The 12582-nt window shown below is 49.1% G+C and overlaps 1 protein-coding gene across 1 annotated transcript; it reads left to right on the top strand.

Moving 5' to 3' along the window:
- Positions 1-12535, top strand: Smyd5 (SMYD family member 5). The gene is made up of 13 exons (XM_005071070.4): positions 1-145; positions 4152-4260; positions 4786-4925; positions 5257-5378; positions 5727-5796; positions 6313-6417; positions 7420-7482; positions 7625-7695; positions 7959-8065; positions 8438-8494; positions 10437-10531; positions 11110-11180; positions 11260-12535. The coding sequence occupies exons 1-13, from the start codon at positions 50-52 to the stop codon at positions 11405-11407; spliced, it is 1254 nt and encodes a 417-aa protein (XP_005071127.1). The 5' UTR covers positions 1-49; the 3' UTR covers positions 11408-12535.
- Positions 12536-12582: the final 47 nt, after the last annotated feature.

The following is a 12582-nucleotide window of genomic DNA, read 5'->3' as shown; positions in this document are numbered from 1 at the left end:
CGGGACCTCCGGGGCGGGTCAAGGGTCAGAAGGCGGAGGCGTGCCCAAGATGGCGGCCTCCATGTGCGACGTGTTCTCCTTCTGCGTGGGCGTGGCGGGCGGTGCCCGGGGCTCCGTGGAAGTCCGTTTTGTGAGCAGTGCCAAGGTGAGGCGGGGCGGCATTCTGCCCGGAGAGACGCCCCGGGGACCCGCGCCCGCAGCCTGGAGTCCGGCCGGCTCGGCGCCGGCCTGGCCCCTGCTCGGGCCCGGGGCGCAGGATCCGCTCTCGCTCCCAGGCTCGTGGCGATTTCGCGCGCGGGGAGCTCAGTCTCGGAGCCCGCTTGCGCAGCCCTCCCGCGGAACGCGGCCCACTGGCGGGTGGCGGTGCTGCGGACGCCCTGGGTCAGCACGGACGCCCTGGGTCAGCACGGACGCCCTGGGTCAGCACGGACGCCCTGGGTGGGGTTGAGGCTCTGGGAGGTCCTGGGTTGGAGCAATATCCTGGACCAGGTTGGGGAGGTCTTGGCTAGGTCTGGGGGCTTAGCTTCTGGTCAGGAGGCAGTGGGTGGGGAGTGCTTAGCCGCGGGAACTGAGGTGTAAAGCAGCCTGGCACCCCAGCGACCCTTCTCAGGGAGGTATAGGTGGAGACTTGGAGAGCTAGGAAACTTGGACCAGAACCACACACTGACTGTTTATATATGAAAGGTTTAAAACAGGAAAATGACATGATTTCATGATTTGTATTACCATGGGGTTTTTGTTTTGTTTTTGAGACAGGGTCTCATAATGTAGCTCTACCTGTTCTGGAACTCACTGTGTAGACCAGACTGACCTTTGCCTTTCCAGTGCTGGGATTTTAGGCATCCGGCTCTATTATCGTTTCTTATTAATTCCTTGTAGAATAGAAAATAATTACAAAGATAAAAACCACTCTGTATTGTACTTGTGCACAAATATGTATATTAAAGTTACACCTTTAAAAGCCACCTCTTTGGTTTGAAATGAGGTCTTCATGTAGTCCAGGCTGATCTTGAACTCATTTCCTGCTCTCACCTCCCAAGTGCTAGGTTAAGCCTGGTAGTGGCTGAAACACCCCCTCCTCCCCCGTTTCTTTCAGTACATCTTTTCAGTACAACTTTCATATCATTGAACCATTTCCGCTTGGTTAAAGAGTTGACTGATAATGTTTCAGGGGAGAACCACACTACACTCAACCAAATCCTTATTTATAGCTTTTTCATGTCATGTCTTAATTATCACCCCGAGAGCAAAGTTCTTACTGCTGGGCTTAAGTGCACAGAGACTTTTGTTCTATGGCATTTAATAAGGTGCATATCCTTGGTCCATGGCCCAGGATGTTAGTTCTGTAGTCATCTGTTGTCAGCATCTCCATATCTGTTCAGGTTCCCATCCTAAACTTCCCTTGCTGTCTTGCTGTTCTATAAGCTTTGGGAGCACTCCTCTCCTTGGGTGGGAAGTCAGCCTCCCTGTATCCTGTGGGACCTTAGCTGTTCACATTCTCATTACCACCCGGAGCTTCTGTTACACATTATTATTGTTATTATTATTCTGGTACACATTATTATTATTATTATCACTACTACTACTATTACTATTAATTCAACTTGACTTTTACCCTTAGGAATGCAAATGAAGATAAAACAATACCATTTTGCATATGTCAACTGGCAAAGACATAGAGTGCCATTACCATTACCATTCAGAGCTTCTGGTGCTCCTGGGGCCCACAGTTTGAGGTGTCTCAGATCCCGTAATAATCGCTTTTTCATCTCTACTACCCTCTCCTATCTTGGCCTTCTCTTTTCTTCAATTTCTTCTCAATTTTTACTTCCTCCAATCTCCTTTCCCAGTTCTGTCCTAGCCTTCTCTCAGGACCCCAGCTAATGGCCCTGTACTGTATTCTAGCACTCAGAAGATTTAGAGTTCCAGGGCAGCCTGGGGTACAGAGTAAAATCCTGTCTAAAATAAAGCAAAACAAACAAAACAACAGCAACTAAGCCTCTAGCTGGTCATGTTCCACTGCCTACCCCTAGCCTTGTGCTGGGGAGAATCACCTTCCAGTGTGGACTTAAAGTTTAGTGTGTACTTATGGCAGCTTAGTCATCTGGTGATTGATTTGTAATTGTTTTCCTCTTTTTGTGCCATCTTCTCCGGTTATCACATAACACTAATGCCTGCCTTAGGGTAGAATGAGAATTACTTATTCTTTGAAAGTTTTAGAGAACTATCTCCTGAAGTGTGATGGGAAGGGACACGTGTGAGCATAGTTTTTAGCTACTGCACGGCTTCTCTGGATATTAATAGGAATGATTTCTAGGTCTCTATGAATTGTTATGTCAGAGACAAATCAGTGGGGAATCAGAAGCCTAACTTGAGGCTTAGTAGGTGCCAGTTGAAATCTGTACACTGGCTAGATCCTGGCATGGCTTGTTAATTTGGGCTTGCTTCCTTTTGAATTATTTTGATTATTTTTCTAAAAAAAAATCACTCGCTTATGGAAGATTTTTTTTAATGGAACCTCATGCACTTTAAAGTATTTTATTATTACTTGTGTGTGTGGTATGTGTGTATCTGGACACATCATGTAGTGGTCAGAAGACAACTTTGAGTAGCTGGTTCTCTGTCTTCACTGTGAGATCTGGAGATGGAACTCAGATCTTCAGATTTGATGCCGCACACTTTCACCCACTGAACCATCTGGCTGCCCTAATAAATAATAATACTATTAAATATACTATCTAGTCTAAGAGTTTTGTATAATCTCTCTTAGAGTTTGTCTTCCCTCCTCCCCTTCCTCCCTTCTCTTGTCCTTTTCTTCCTTCTGATGTGGTCTTATGTAGCTCAGTGGAACTCATTAAGTCTGGGCTTTGCCTCTCACTTTGTTTCCCCTTCCTGTTCTATAATAGCTTCTAGAGCTGGGTTGTAGCACATAACTGTTATCCCTACGTGGGAAGAACTAGCACAAGTTCAGGGGCAGCCTGGGCTATGTAGGGAGACACTGTCCAAATAAAGAAGAAGAAGCTCTCTTCGTGTGGCAAAGGCCCATCTGCACCCAGCGTCAGTGCTGAAGGGAAACAGGCGACCACAGTGACAGGGCATTTTCTCTGCCACTTTGTGATGGCAGCTCTTTGTTGGCAAGGACACCAGACACCATCACTTGCTGAAGCAGTAACTGCCCAGACTCTGAATTCTTGAGCTTACTCAGAGGATAAGGATGGAGCCAGATGTGGTGGCTGACACCTGTAAATATAGCATTCCAGAGGACAAAACAAATTTGAAGACACCCCCCCCCCCCCCCGTGTTTGTGTGTGTGTGTGTGTGTGTGTGTGGTTCCCTATAGTCCCGGCTATCCGGGACTTACTGTTTTGACCCTAGGTGGCCTTGAACTCAGAGATCTGCCTGTCTCTGCCTCTGTAGTGCTAGGTTAAAGGCATGCTCTACCATTGCCTGGCTCAGAATAGGTTTCTTTTTTTTTTCTTTTTTCTTTTTTTTTGGTTTTTCGAGACAGGGTTTCTCTGTGGCTTTGGAGGCTGTCCTGGAACTCACTTGGTAGTCCAGGCTGGTCTCGCACTCACAGAGATCCGCCTGCCTCTGCCTCCCGAGTGCTGGGATTAAAGGCGTGCGCCACCAACGCCAGCCAGAATAGGTTTCTTAATCTTTAGCATGCATAGGAATTGCCAGCATCTGTTAAGGTGCAGATTTTAACTGCTGTGGCTTAGGTGGGAAAAGTGCTATCATGCAAGTCTGACAACTTGAGTTCATTCCCCAAATCCCACAGTGAAAGGAGAGAACTGAACCAACTGTTGAAAGTTGTCATCTGACTGCCACACAGCATCTGCACTCATAACATCTTCTTGTCTGTGCCTTCTTTGGAGCTGGGGTTACAAGCATTTTAGAGACACCTGGATTACTTCTCTGGGGACTGGGATCCAAACTCTGGTCCTCATGATTATGGAACAAGTGCATTTAGCTACTGAACCATCTTTCAAGTCTGTTTTTCTTAAACAGACAAACAAACAAACAAGGTCTTATGTAGCCCAGGCTAACCCTGAACTACTGATCCCCCTGTTTCCATGTGCTAGGATTATAGGCATGTGTCACTATGACAGGTTTGGAGCTATGTCTCACCCGTCTGTTCTCCATCCTGTTAGGGAAAGGGACTGTTTGCCACACAGCTGATCCGGAAGGGAGAGACCATCTTCATTGAAAGGCCCCTGGTGGCTTCACAGTTTCTTTGGAATGCACTTTATCGGTACCGGGGTAAGCATATCTTGCCTGCTTCAGGTGGCAGTTGGACCCATCCATTTTGTGCATGGAAGGGAGCCTTACATATCTTCTGGCTAGCCCTCTGAGTATTGGGAGGAAATGCTGTCTTTCCCTGGAGAACAGGACCTGTGAACCACATCTCTGCCTACCTTTGTGTTGGGACTGTGTACCTACAATGGGAGGTGCCTCCAAAATGCTTCTTGGGGAGGATGCTCTCTCAGACATAACTTATATATGCTTATGGTTATCATGCTGAAGGGCTCTGTACCAAATTAGATGTCCCTACTGGAAGGTGGTGCATAACCCATTCTCAGTGAAGACTGAGGTAGGGGACCAGAGCAAGTGGACCCCTTAACTTTGCCAGCCACAGGCCTCTTCATATTTTTCTTAGAGAAACTGAAAGGAGCAGCAGTCTGAGGCAGGGGTCCCCATGGGCTGAGTCTGATGGAAAAGCATGAGATCAGGAGGAACTAGAGGGTTCTTGAAAGAGGGGCCTTACTGTGTCTGGCTTCCCGGCAGCCTGTGACCACTGTCTTCGGGCCCTGGAGAAGGCAGAGGAGAATGCACAGAGGCTGACTGGGAAACCAGGCCAGGTTCTCCCACACCCAGAGCTGTGCAGTGTGCGCAAGGACCTCCACCAGAACTGCCCGCATTGCCAGGTGAGTACCCCTGGGGAATGACAGGAGAGGGAGCAGGCCAAGACGGCTTTAGTCAAGTCTTCACTGGCAAGACAAAGTCTGAAGAGACCTGGTCCATTCCCCAAGGCTCATTCTAATGTGTGACGGTGAAAGGGCTCCGTGATTGTTGAGCTTCTTTGCTGCCAGTGTCCATCATCCAGAAAATAGGTGTGGCGGGACATTTTCCCTTTATGTAGTATAACAAGCTAAGGTTAGGTGCATGTCCCTAGAACATCCTGTACTATCGACTCGGAGCTGTTAAATGAGGTGAGTGCCCGAGGTCCTGGGAGCTAACCTCTACCCCACCTAACAGGTGACGTACTGCAGTGCTGAATGTCGGCTGGCAGCTGCGGAGCAATACCACCGAATCCTGTGCCCAGGCCCATCGCAGGATGACCCCCGGCACCCCCTCAATAAGCTGCAGGAGGCATGGAGGTAGGTCTCTTCCTCTCTTTACCTTTCCCTCCATTCTAGCCTTAGCTCAGCAGCTGTTTCCAGTTTTCATGAGTTACATCCCCAAGATGTTACATCCATTATTAGGCGTAAACAGAAGTCACTGTTTTCAGCACCCTGCCTTGACTCGGAGTAGCCAGCCCTACCATCTTTAGCCTTTTTCAGACTCCCAGAGAGAGTCCACCAAAACCTAGGGGATACAAAGTTGCCCAAGTCCAGCCTTTGATAACTGGTAGACAGGCAGGAAGTGCTGCTGTGGCCCTCAGAATGGGCTTTCCAGGCTCTGCTCCGAGGGAGGGGATTTCTAGGCTACACTTTCTCTTTCCCCAGGAGTGTTCACTATCCTCCAGAGACTGCAAGTATCATGCTGATGGCTCGGATGGTGGCCACTGTGAAACAGGTAAGCCAGAGAAGCTGACCCCCAATAGTTCTGGTTCTCAGTTACCTGACCTTGCTTGGACGTCCTTACTCCTGGGTTTTCCCAAAAGATAGCTGCTTGCTACGTAGAGCCTCCAGCGCATGCTCACCAGAAATCAGGCATAGGCCGTGGGCATTGGTTTTGCCTATCTTCTTTTTTTTCTATGAGATGTCTGTCTGATGCAGCAGCAGTTCCTGAATTTGACTGATAGGCATCACTGTCCCAGGACAGCATCTGTTACATGCAGTGAGAGATGCTATGCTGACCCCTTCTGTCTGTATTGTTCCTTCCCAGTGGTCTTCTGTTTACTCAGTGTTCTGAGTTGGCAAACCCTGCTCCAGCTAGGGAATGGCTGTGTGGGTGGGGGCTGGAGGTTGAGGGGAGATCTGGGGCAGAAGCTCTTGGATGTTGGTCATTCCCTGATTGTGGCCATTCCCTTGAGAAACAAGCCCTCTGTTCCACGTGGGCACATGGCCCTTATGTGTCTTTGTCCTACAGGCCAAGGACAAGGACCACTGGGTCAGACTTTTTTCCCAGTTCTGCAGCAAAACAGCCAATGAGGAGGAGGAAATTGTTCACAAACTCCTGGGGGACAAATTCAAGGTTGGTTTTCTCCCATGGCCTCTCCTCGCTACCCTTCACGTAGCCTGGGGTATACATGGCTACCTTTAGGGGACTAACTCCACATTTGGTCTCTTTTCTGCTACAATGGGGGTTAAAGCATGGTCCTAAAAATCCCTTTAAAGAACGCATTCCTGGCCCCATTTTCCTTTGTGACCTAATACAGACCTAAGATTGAAAGTAGGGAAGAGGGGTTGCATGTCCTACCCCAGAGTGCTTGTCAGGTATGCCATGTGGAAAGGCAACATTTCTGAGGAAGACAGCAGTAGGCACATAAGGTTTTCTGGAGAGTGGAGGGCTGGGGTCCACAGGTCAGGGAGTGGTGTGAAATTCATGTGGTGAGAATAAGACACTAAGGACCTCAGCCTTCCTTTGGAGCTGCCAAAGTGGGGAGGCTACCAGAGGGTAGAGACTGTCCAAGGGAGGCAGAGAGAGGGTGGGATCGCAGCTGTGGGGAAGGTGTAGCTAATAGTGTAGCTAATAATGGATCTAGAAAAAAGGAGAGCCAGACGGTGGTGGCGCACGCCTTTAATCCTAGCACTCAGGAGGCAGAGTCAGGTGAATCTTTGTGAGTTCGAGGCCAGCTTGATCTACAGAGTGAGTTCTAGACAGTTAGGGCTGTTATACAGAGAAACCCTGTCTCAAATAAATAACAACAAAGAATAAAGAAGGAGAAAACCAAGCTGATCAGAGGCTAAGCAAGTCTAAGGGAAACTCCAAGGGAGGGTGAAGATGGATGTTCTAAAGCTGTGCTCCTTCAGTCTTGCTGGAACAAGTACTGGAAACAGGAAGAAACTTGGGGTTTACACCCTCATTTGGAGCTCTCAGACAGTTAGAAATAAGTACTGCCTCTGTCCTCAGGGAAAAAGCTCAGGCTGCATAGCTGGCTCCTTTTCCCTCCTTCATCTGATTTTTTTCTTACCTACTTGGTACTAAAGAGAAGTCTTCGAGGCTGCAAGTGTTTCTCTGTTTCCCCTAAACCAGGGCCAACTGGAACTTCTGCGTAGGCTCTTCACAGAGGCCCTGTATGAGGAGACCCTCAGCCAGGTGAGTGTGGGAGGATGGGACCTGAAGCCTTTCTTTCCAGTACTCCAGGCCTGGAGTTGAGGTGAGGCCAGCTCTCAGAAGCTTCCCACTGCAGAGCTGGGTTAGAAAGACCAGCCCGATGCTCATTTCTCTCTCCCAACAGTGGTTCACGCCAGATGGATTCCGGTCTCTCTTTGCTCTTGTTGGGACCAATGGTCAAGGGATTGGAACCAGGTTAGGAGAGAATGTTCTAGACCTATTAGGTAAACCCTTGGGGTTCAGATGAGAGATTAATGTAGGAAAGTAGTCACAGATTCTCTCAAGATGGGTGGATTGGGTATTGTACCACCCTGGCTGGGAGGAATCTGGGACTATGGGCCCCTTACTCTAGAAAACAACAGGCAGAGTGGGAGACTCTTCTGCCTGGCTTCACATGATGGACATGCAGAGCCCTGTGACCTGGGCTGTTTCTAACCGTGGGCTGCTGGGACTTCCAGCTCCCTCAGCCAGTGGGTACATGCCTGTGATGCGCTGGAGCTGAAGCCTCAGGACCGGGAACGGCTGGACACCTTCATTGACCAGTTGTACAAGGACATTGAGGCAGGTTGGTGAGATGGGGCTGTGGCTTCCCCCATCTTTGGAGTTTCCCTAGTCAGACAGCAGACCCAGTTCTTGCCAAGGAGTGCTAAACTTATGGTAGGGGGTGAGAATTCCTATGTGCCCGTGGGAAGCTTCAGATTTAGCTACAGGACATGCAGGTGAGAATGGTCCTGAGACCAACCAGAGGCTCCATGCTGGGAGGAGGGAGAGCCAGATAAATAGGTAGTGGTGCAGACAGAAGAGCAAGACATGTCTCCGAGAAGCAAGTTTAGGTTAAAATGCTAGATAGAGCCCCGGGGGTGGCAGGACAGCGGAGCTGGTGTCTGTTCCGTGAGTTTATTTTCCTTTTCCCACTATTCACATTATTTTCTTACAGCAACCGGCGAGTTCCTTAACTGTGAAGGATCTGGCCTCTTTGTGCTTCAAAGCTGCTGTGAGTCTCGGCACTGGGGAGGAATGGGCTCACATATTTCTGCCCTTACCAGGTTTGCCCTTTGTGGGCTGACCAGGTCAAGTCTAGAAGTGGGTTAGGTTTGTGTTTCTTTGGAAATTCTCTTGAAAATTACTGCTCTATCAGTTTCATTCCCTCCCCCTCTCCATTATTTTTGTTTGTTTGTGGTGTTAACTGGGAGCCAAACCTGAGGCTTCATCCCCAACCTTCTGCTTGTGTTTTAGCTGATATTACCATGGGTTATATCCACCTAAGGGGGAGGCACAGAGCCCTGCTTCTTGCAAAGAGAGGCATAGGCATTGTACCACCACTACCCTATGGGATGTGGTCAGAAAGCACTGGGGAGCCTGGGGCCTGTAGGAAGGCCAAGGCCACCTCCTACACAGACCTCTTCCAGATCCCAGTTTACCATCTCCTGCTTTCCTCAGACTGGGTACAGGGGTTCCAAATCAGCAGACAGAAATAAACTGTCCATTGCAGATGCTCTCAGAGTGCCATGCCTCCCTTGGTGAGACACTGGATGTATTTGAGAACATGGCCGTTTTGTGGGGTGGGAGTGGGAGCGGAGCTGGCCATGATACAAGACAAATTGTATCAGCACTGTGGTCTTGAGGATAGAGCACTGGGTACCAAGACAGGAAATGACGTCTCACACCTGCTCTTCCCTCAGTGTTAACCACAAAGTAAGTGACCTAGGACTCTGTAGTGTTAAGGTTTTTAAAAAGATTTATTTATTATGTATACAGTATTCTGTCACATGCATGTCCACAGGCCAGAAGAGGGCACCAGATCTCATTACAGATGGTTGTGAGCCACCATGTGGTTGTTGGGAATTGAACTCAGTACCTCTGGAAAAGCAGTTAGTGCTCTTAATCTCTGAGCCATCTTCACAGCCCCGACTTTTTTTTTTTAAAAGAGTTTTGAGACAGGGTCTCCTGTGGCCCAGGCTGACCTTGAACTTGCTGTGTAGCCAAGGATGATTTTGAACTCTTGATCCCCCTGGCTCCACCTCCTAAGTACCGAGACTACAGGCATGTCATGTCCAGCTTTTTTTGTTTTGTTTTTTGAGACAGGGTCTCTTGGGCCCTGATTAGACTGGAACTTATTCTGTAGTCCAGTTGGGCCTCAAACTTACAGCAAATCCTCTTATCTGGCTCATGGAGGTTGAGATTACAGGTGTGAGCCACTATGCTTGGCTTGAGAATATTAGTTCAGTTTCATTTATTTTATATATTTTATATATTTATTTGTTGTACTGCCTCCCAAGTACTATGATTAAAGGCGAGTGCCACCACACACTGCTTTGTTTTGTTTTTAACTTTTATTTACACACACCGGCTGTGGTATGCATATGAAGGTCAGAGTCAGTTCTGTCTTTCTACTAAGTGGGTTTTAGGGAGCACACTCAGGTCGTCAGGCTTGAAGCAACAAGTACCTTTACCTTCTGAGTCATCTACTTGCCCCTAGAATTACATTTTTGTTTGTTTGATGTCTGTCTGCCTGCCCCCTCCCCCCCCACGGTGTTTCTCTGTAGCCCTGACTGTCCTGGACTGGCTCTGTAGATCAGGCTGGCCTCAAACTCAGAGATCCACCTGTCTCTGCCCCCCAAGTGCTGGGATTAAAGGTGTGTGCCACCACCACCCAGCTAGAACTACCATTTTTGAAAAAGAAAAAAACAGATTTTCATTCCTGGGTATAGGGATGTACTTGTGAATCAGAGGCGAGAACATCACTGTTTCAAGGGTAGTCTGATCCTGATTTAAAACTAAGGGCTGGGGGTGTAGACCAGCCATGGAATGCTTGCCTAGTATTCAAAACTAAGGGCTGGGGGTGTATACCAGCCATGGAATGCTTGCCTAGTATGTGTAAGGTCTTGGGTTCTACATACACATACTTCACTCATTATCTGTCTTTTGTAACCCAGGCAACCACAGTTGTGTCCCCAATGCAGAGACCTCCTTCCCAGAAAACAACTTCCTTTTGCATGTTACGGCCTTGGAAGATATTAAGCCAGGCGAGGTGAGAGGACTGGGCAGCAGGGGTGGGCATAGGGCCTTGCAGCTTCTCTCCAGGGAGCAGCAGTAACTAGCTGGAGTCCTTTGTTAGGCTGGTGGTGAGTCACCACAGGCACCAGGGCTTGAGACTTTATGCCCATGTGTATGCTCTGACCACTCCCACTTCTTCAAACACCTTCAGAAAGTCTCAGATTGAAGTAGAGGTATGTGCCCAGTGATTTCTTTGTGGCTTGAGCCACAGGAGTTAGTGTAGATTGAGGGCCCTGGTTGGTGGCCACAGCCTAATGAAATTTTCTCCCATACAAGTTATCATGCCAAGATTAACCTCTGATCCCATCTATAGAACTTGGCTATTGGCTGGTTTTTCTCAGGGTCTGAGGCCAACCTCCATCCTTGTCTATCTCAGATCCAGGTGGGGGTCTTGTCTGCTGGAGCCATGGGAATGGATTTTTGTTGAAGGGCATTGCGGGCCTAGCTTCTGGGCAGGGAACAGTGGTTGACAATAGACGAGACAGCTATTGGGGACGCTCCTTACCTATCTGATGGATGGCATAGGCAATCATACCTTCCTCTACCCCACAGGAAATCTGTATCAGCTACTTAGACTGCTGTCAGCGGGAGCGCAGCCGCCACAGCCGCCACAAGATCCTCAGGTGCCAGCCAGGGGTATGGTTGGGCTCTGGGCTCTTCCATCCTAGCAACTGCCTGACTTGTTACCCCTTTACTTTGAAGGGAGAACTACTTGTTCATCTGTTCCTGTCCCAAATGCCTGGCAGAGGCTGATGACCCCAATGTGACCTCAGAAGAGGAGGAAGAGGAAGATGAGGAGGAAGGAGAGCCAGAAGATGCAGAGCTAGGGGATGAGATGACTGATGTGTGATGTTACCCTGCCTGGAAGGGGCCCTGCCTAGACCCTGCTGCAAAAGGGAGTCACCCTCCACAAATGTGGCTGGAAGGGACATCCCCTCACCCCTGCACCCATTGTCTGCTTTCTCCCTTCTGGCATTCTGTCAGAGCTGAGGAGAGGCTGACCTGAGCACTGCTGCTGAGCTGCATTGGCCCTGTGCTATCACCAAGCCTTCTAGAACTGATCTTCCCCTGCCATGCTCCACTATAGCTGTGAGACTGGAACAGGCTCCAGACTCAGTGTTCTTCCTCTGGGCCCCTTGGCCCATACTTACCCATCCTTCTTGACTGACTGTTAAATTTGAGGGGGACAACAAAATAGCCAATCTGAAAGCAGACTGCTTTCCTTGACAGAAAGAGGTGATATGATGATGCCTTACCTCTTCCTTACAGCTCACCTACCACAGCTGCAACTGAAGTAATGGCCTGCCACTTGCCAGCAAGAGGCAAGAACAAAGGTCTAGGCCTTCAGAACACTTCAAAGGACTCTGTGCTAGGCATGTTGGGTTGTTCCCATTGGACACTGGGGAGGTGGAGATGAACCTGTTCTCCAGACTCCAGAGTCTGTGCCTTGCCTCTTAGGCTCAGGCAAGGTGGCTAGCCCTATAAGGTCTGAAAGAGGCCTGTCTTTATCAGGACTCCAGCAGTACGGCAGATGATAAGATTATGCTCCTTAATTTAGGATAGTCCACTATTCCCTGGGACCAGCTGAAATGGCCCAGCAAAGGACCTGATCTCAGACATCCACCCTTAGGATATCCATAGAGGAACAATGAAGTCTTCCAGAAACCTGAAGGAGCTGGGCAGATACTTGGAAATGAGCCATGACTTTGTTCCCTCCTTGCCACAGATGACCATCTCATTCTTGGGATGGGCATCTTGGAAATGACAGTTACCACTCCCCATTCTTTCCCTGAGATGCCTGCACATGGCCCTGCTGGGGGCTCCCAGGGAGGACCAGTGCCTATGCTACAGGCTCTTTCCAAGGTGGAGCCAGGTGGAACGTGCTTGACTGGCCCCCTCACCTGTTGGGCACACTCCTTCACAACGTCCAGCACCCCTCTCTCCCTCTGGTCTCAATAAAATGTGAGTGGTGATAGGCCTCTGCAGCAATGCTTTGTGGAGAAAGGGCTGGGTAGACCACTCTGA

Source organism: Mesocricetus auratus, unplaced genomic scaffold, assembly GCF_017639785.1.
Source record: "Mesocricetus auratus isolate SY011 unplaced genomic scaffold, BCM_Maur_2.0 Super-Scaffold_100676, whole genome shotgun sequence".
In the NCBI taxonomy this organism is placed as follows: domain Eukaryota; kingdom Metazoa; phylum Chordata; class Mammalia; order Rodentia; family Cricetidae; genus Mesocricetus; species Mesocricetus auratus.
The sequence above is the reverse complement of the archived record's forward strand: the minus strand, read 5'-3'. Positions and strand labels throughout refer to the sequence as shown.

Excerpts from the sequence above, each read along its gene's own strand:
- Smyd5 (XM_005071070.4), top strand. The coding sequence starts at position 50 with ATGGCGGCCTCCATGTGCGACGTGTTCTCCTTCTGCGTGGGCGTGGCG. Across the intron at positions 7,483-7,624 it reads ATGAGGAGACCCTCAGCCAG|TGGTTCACGCCAGATGGATT; the intron begins GTGAGTGTGGGA and ends CTCTCCCAACAG. Across the intron at positions 11,181-11,259 it reads AGCCGCCACAAGATCCTCAG|GGAGAACTACTTGTTCATCT; the intron begins GTGCCAGCCAGG and ends TTTACTTTGAAG.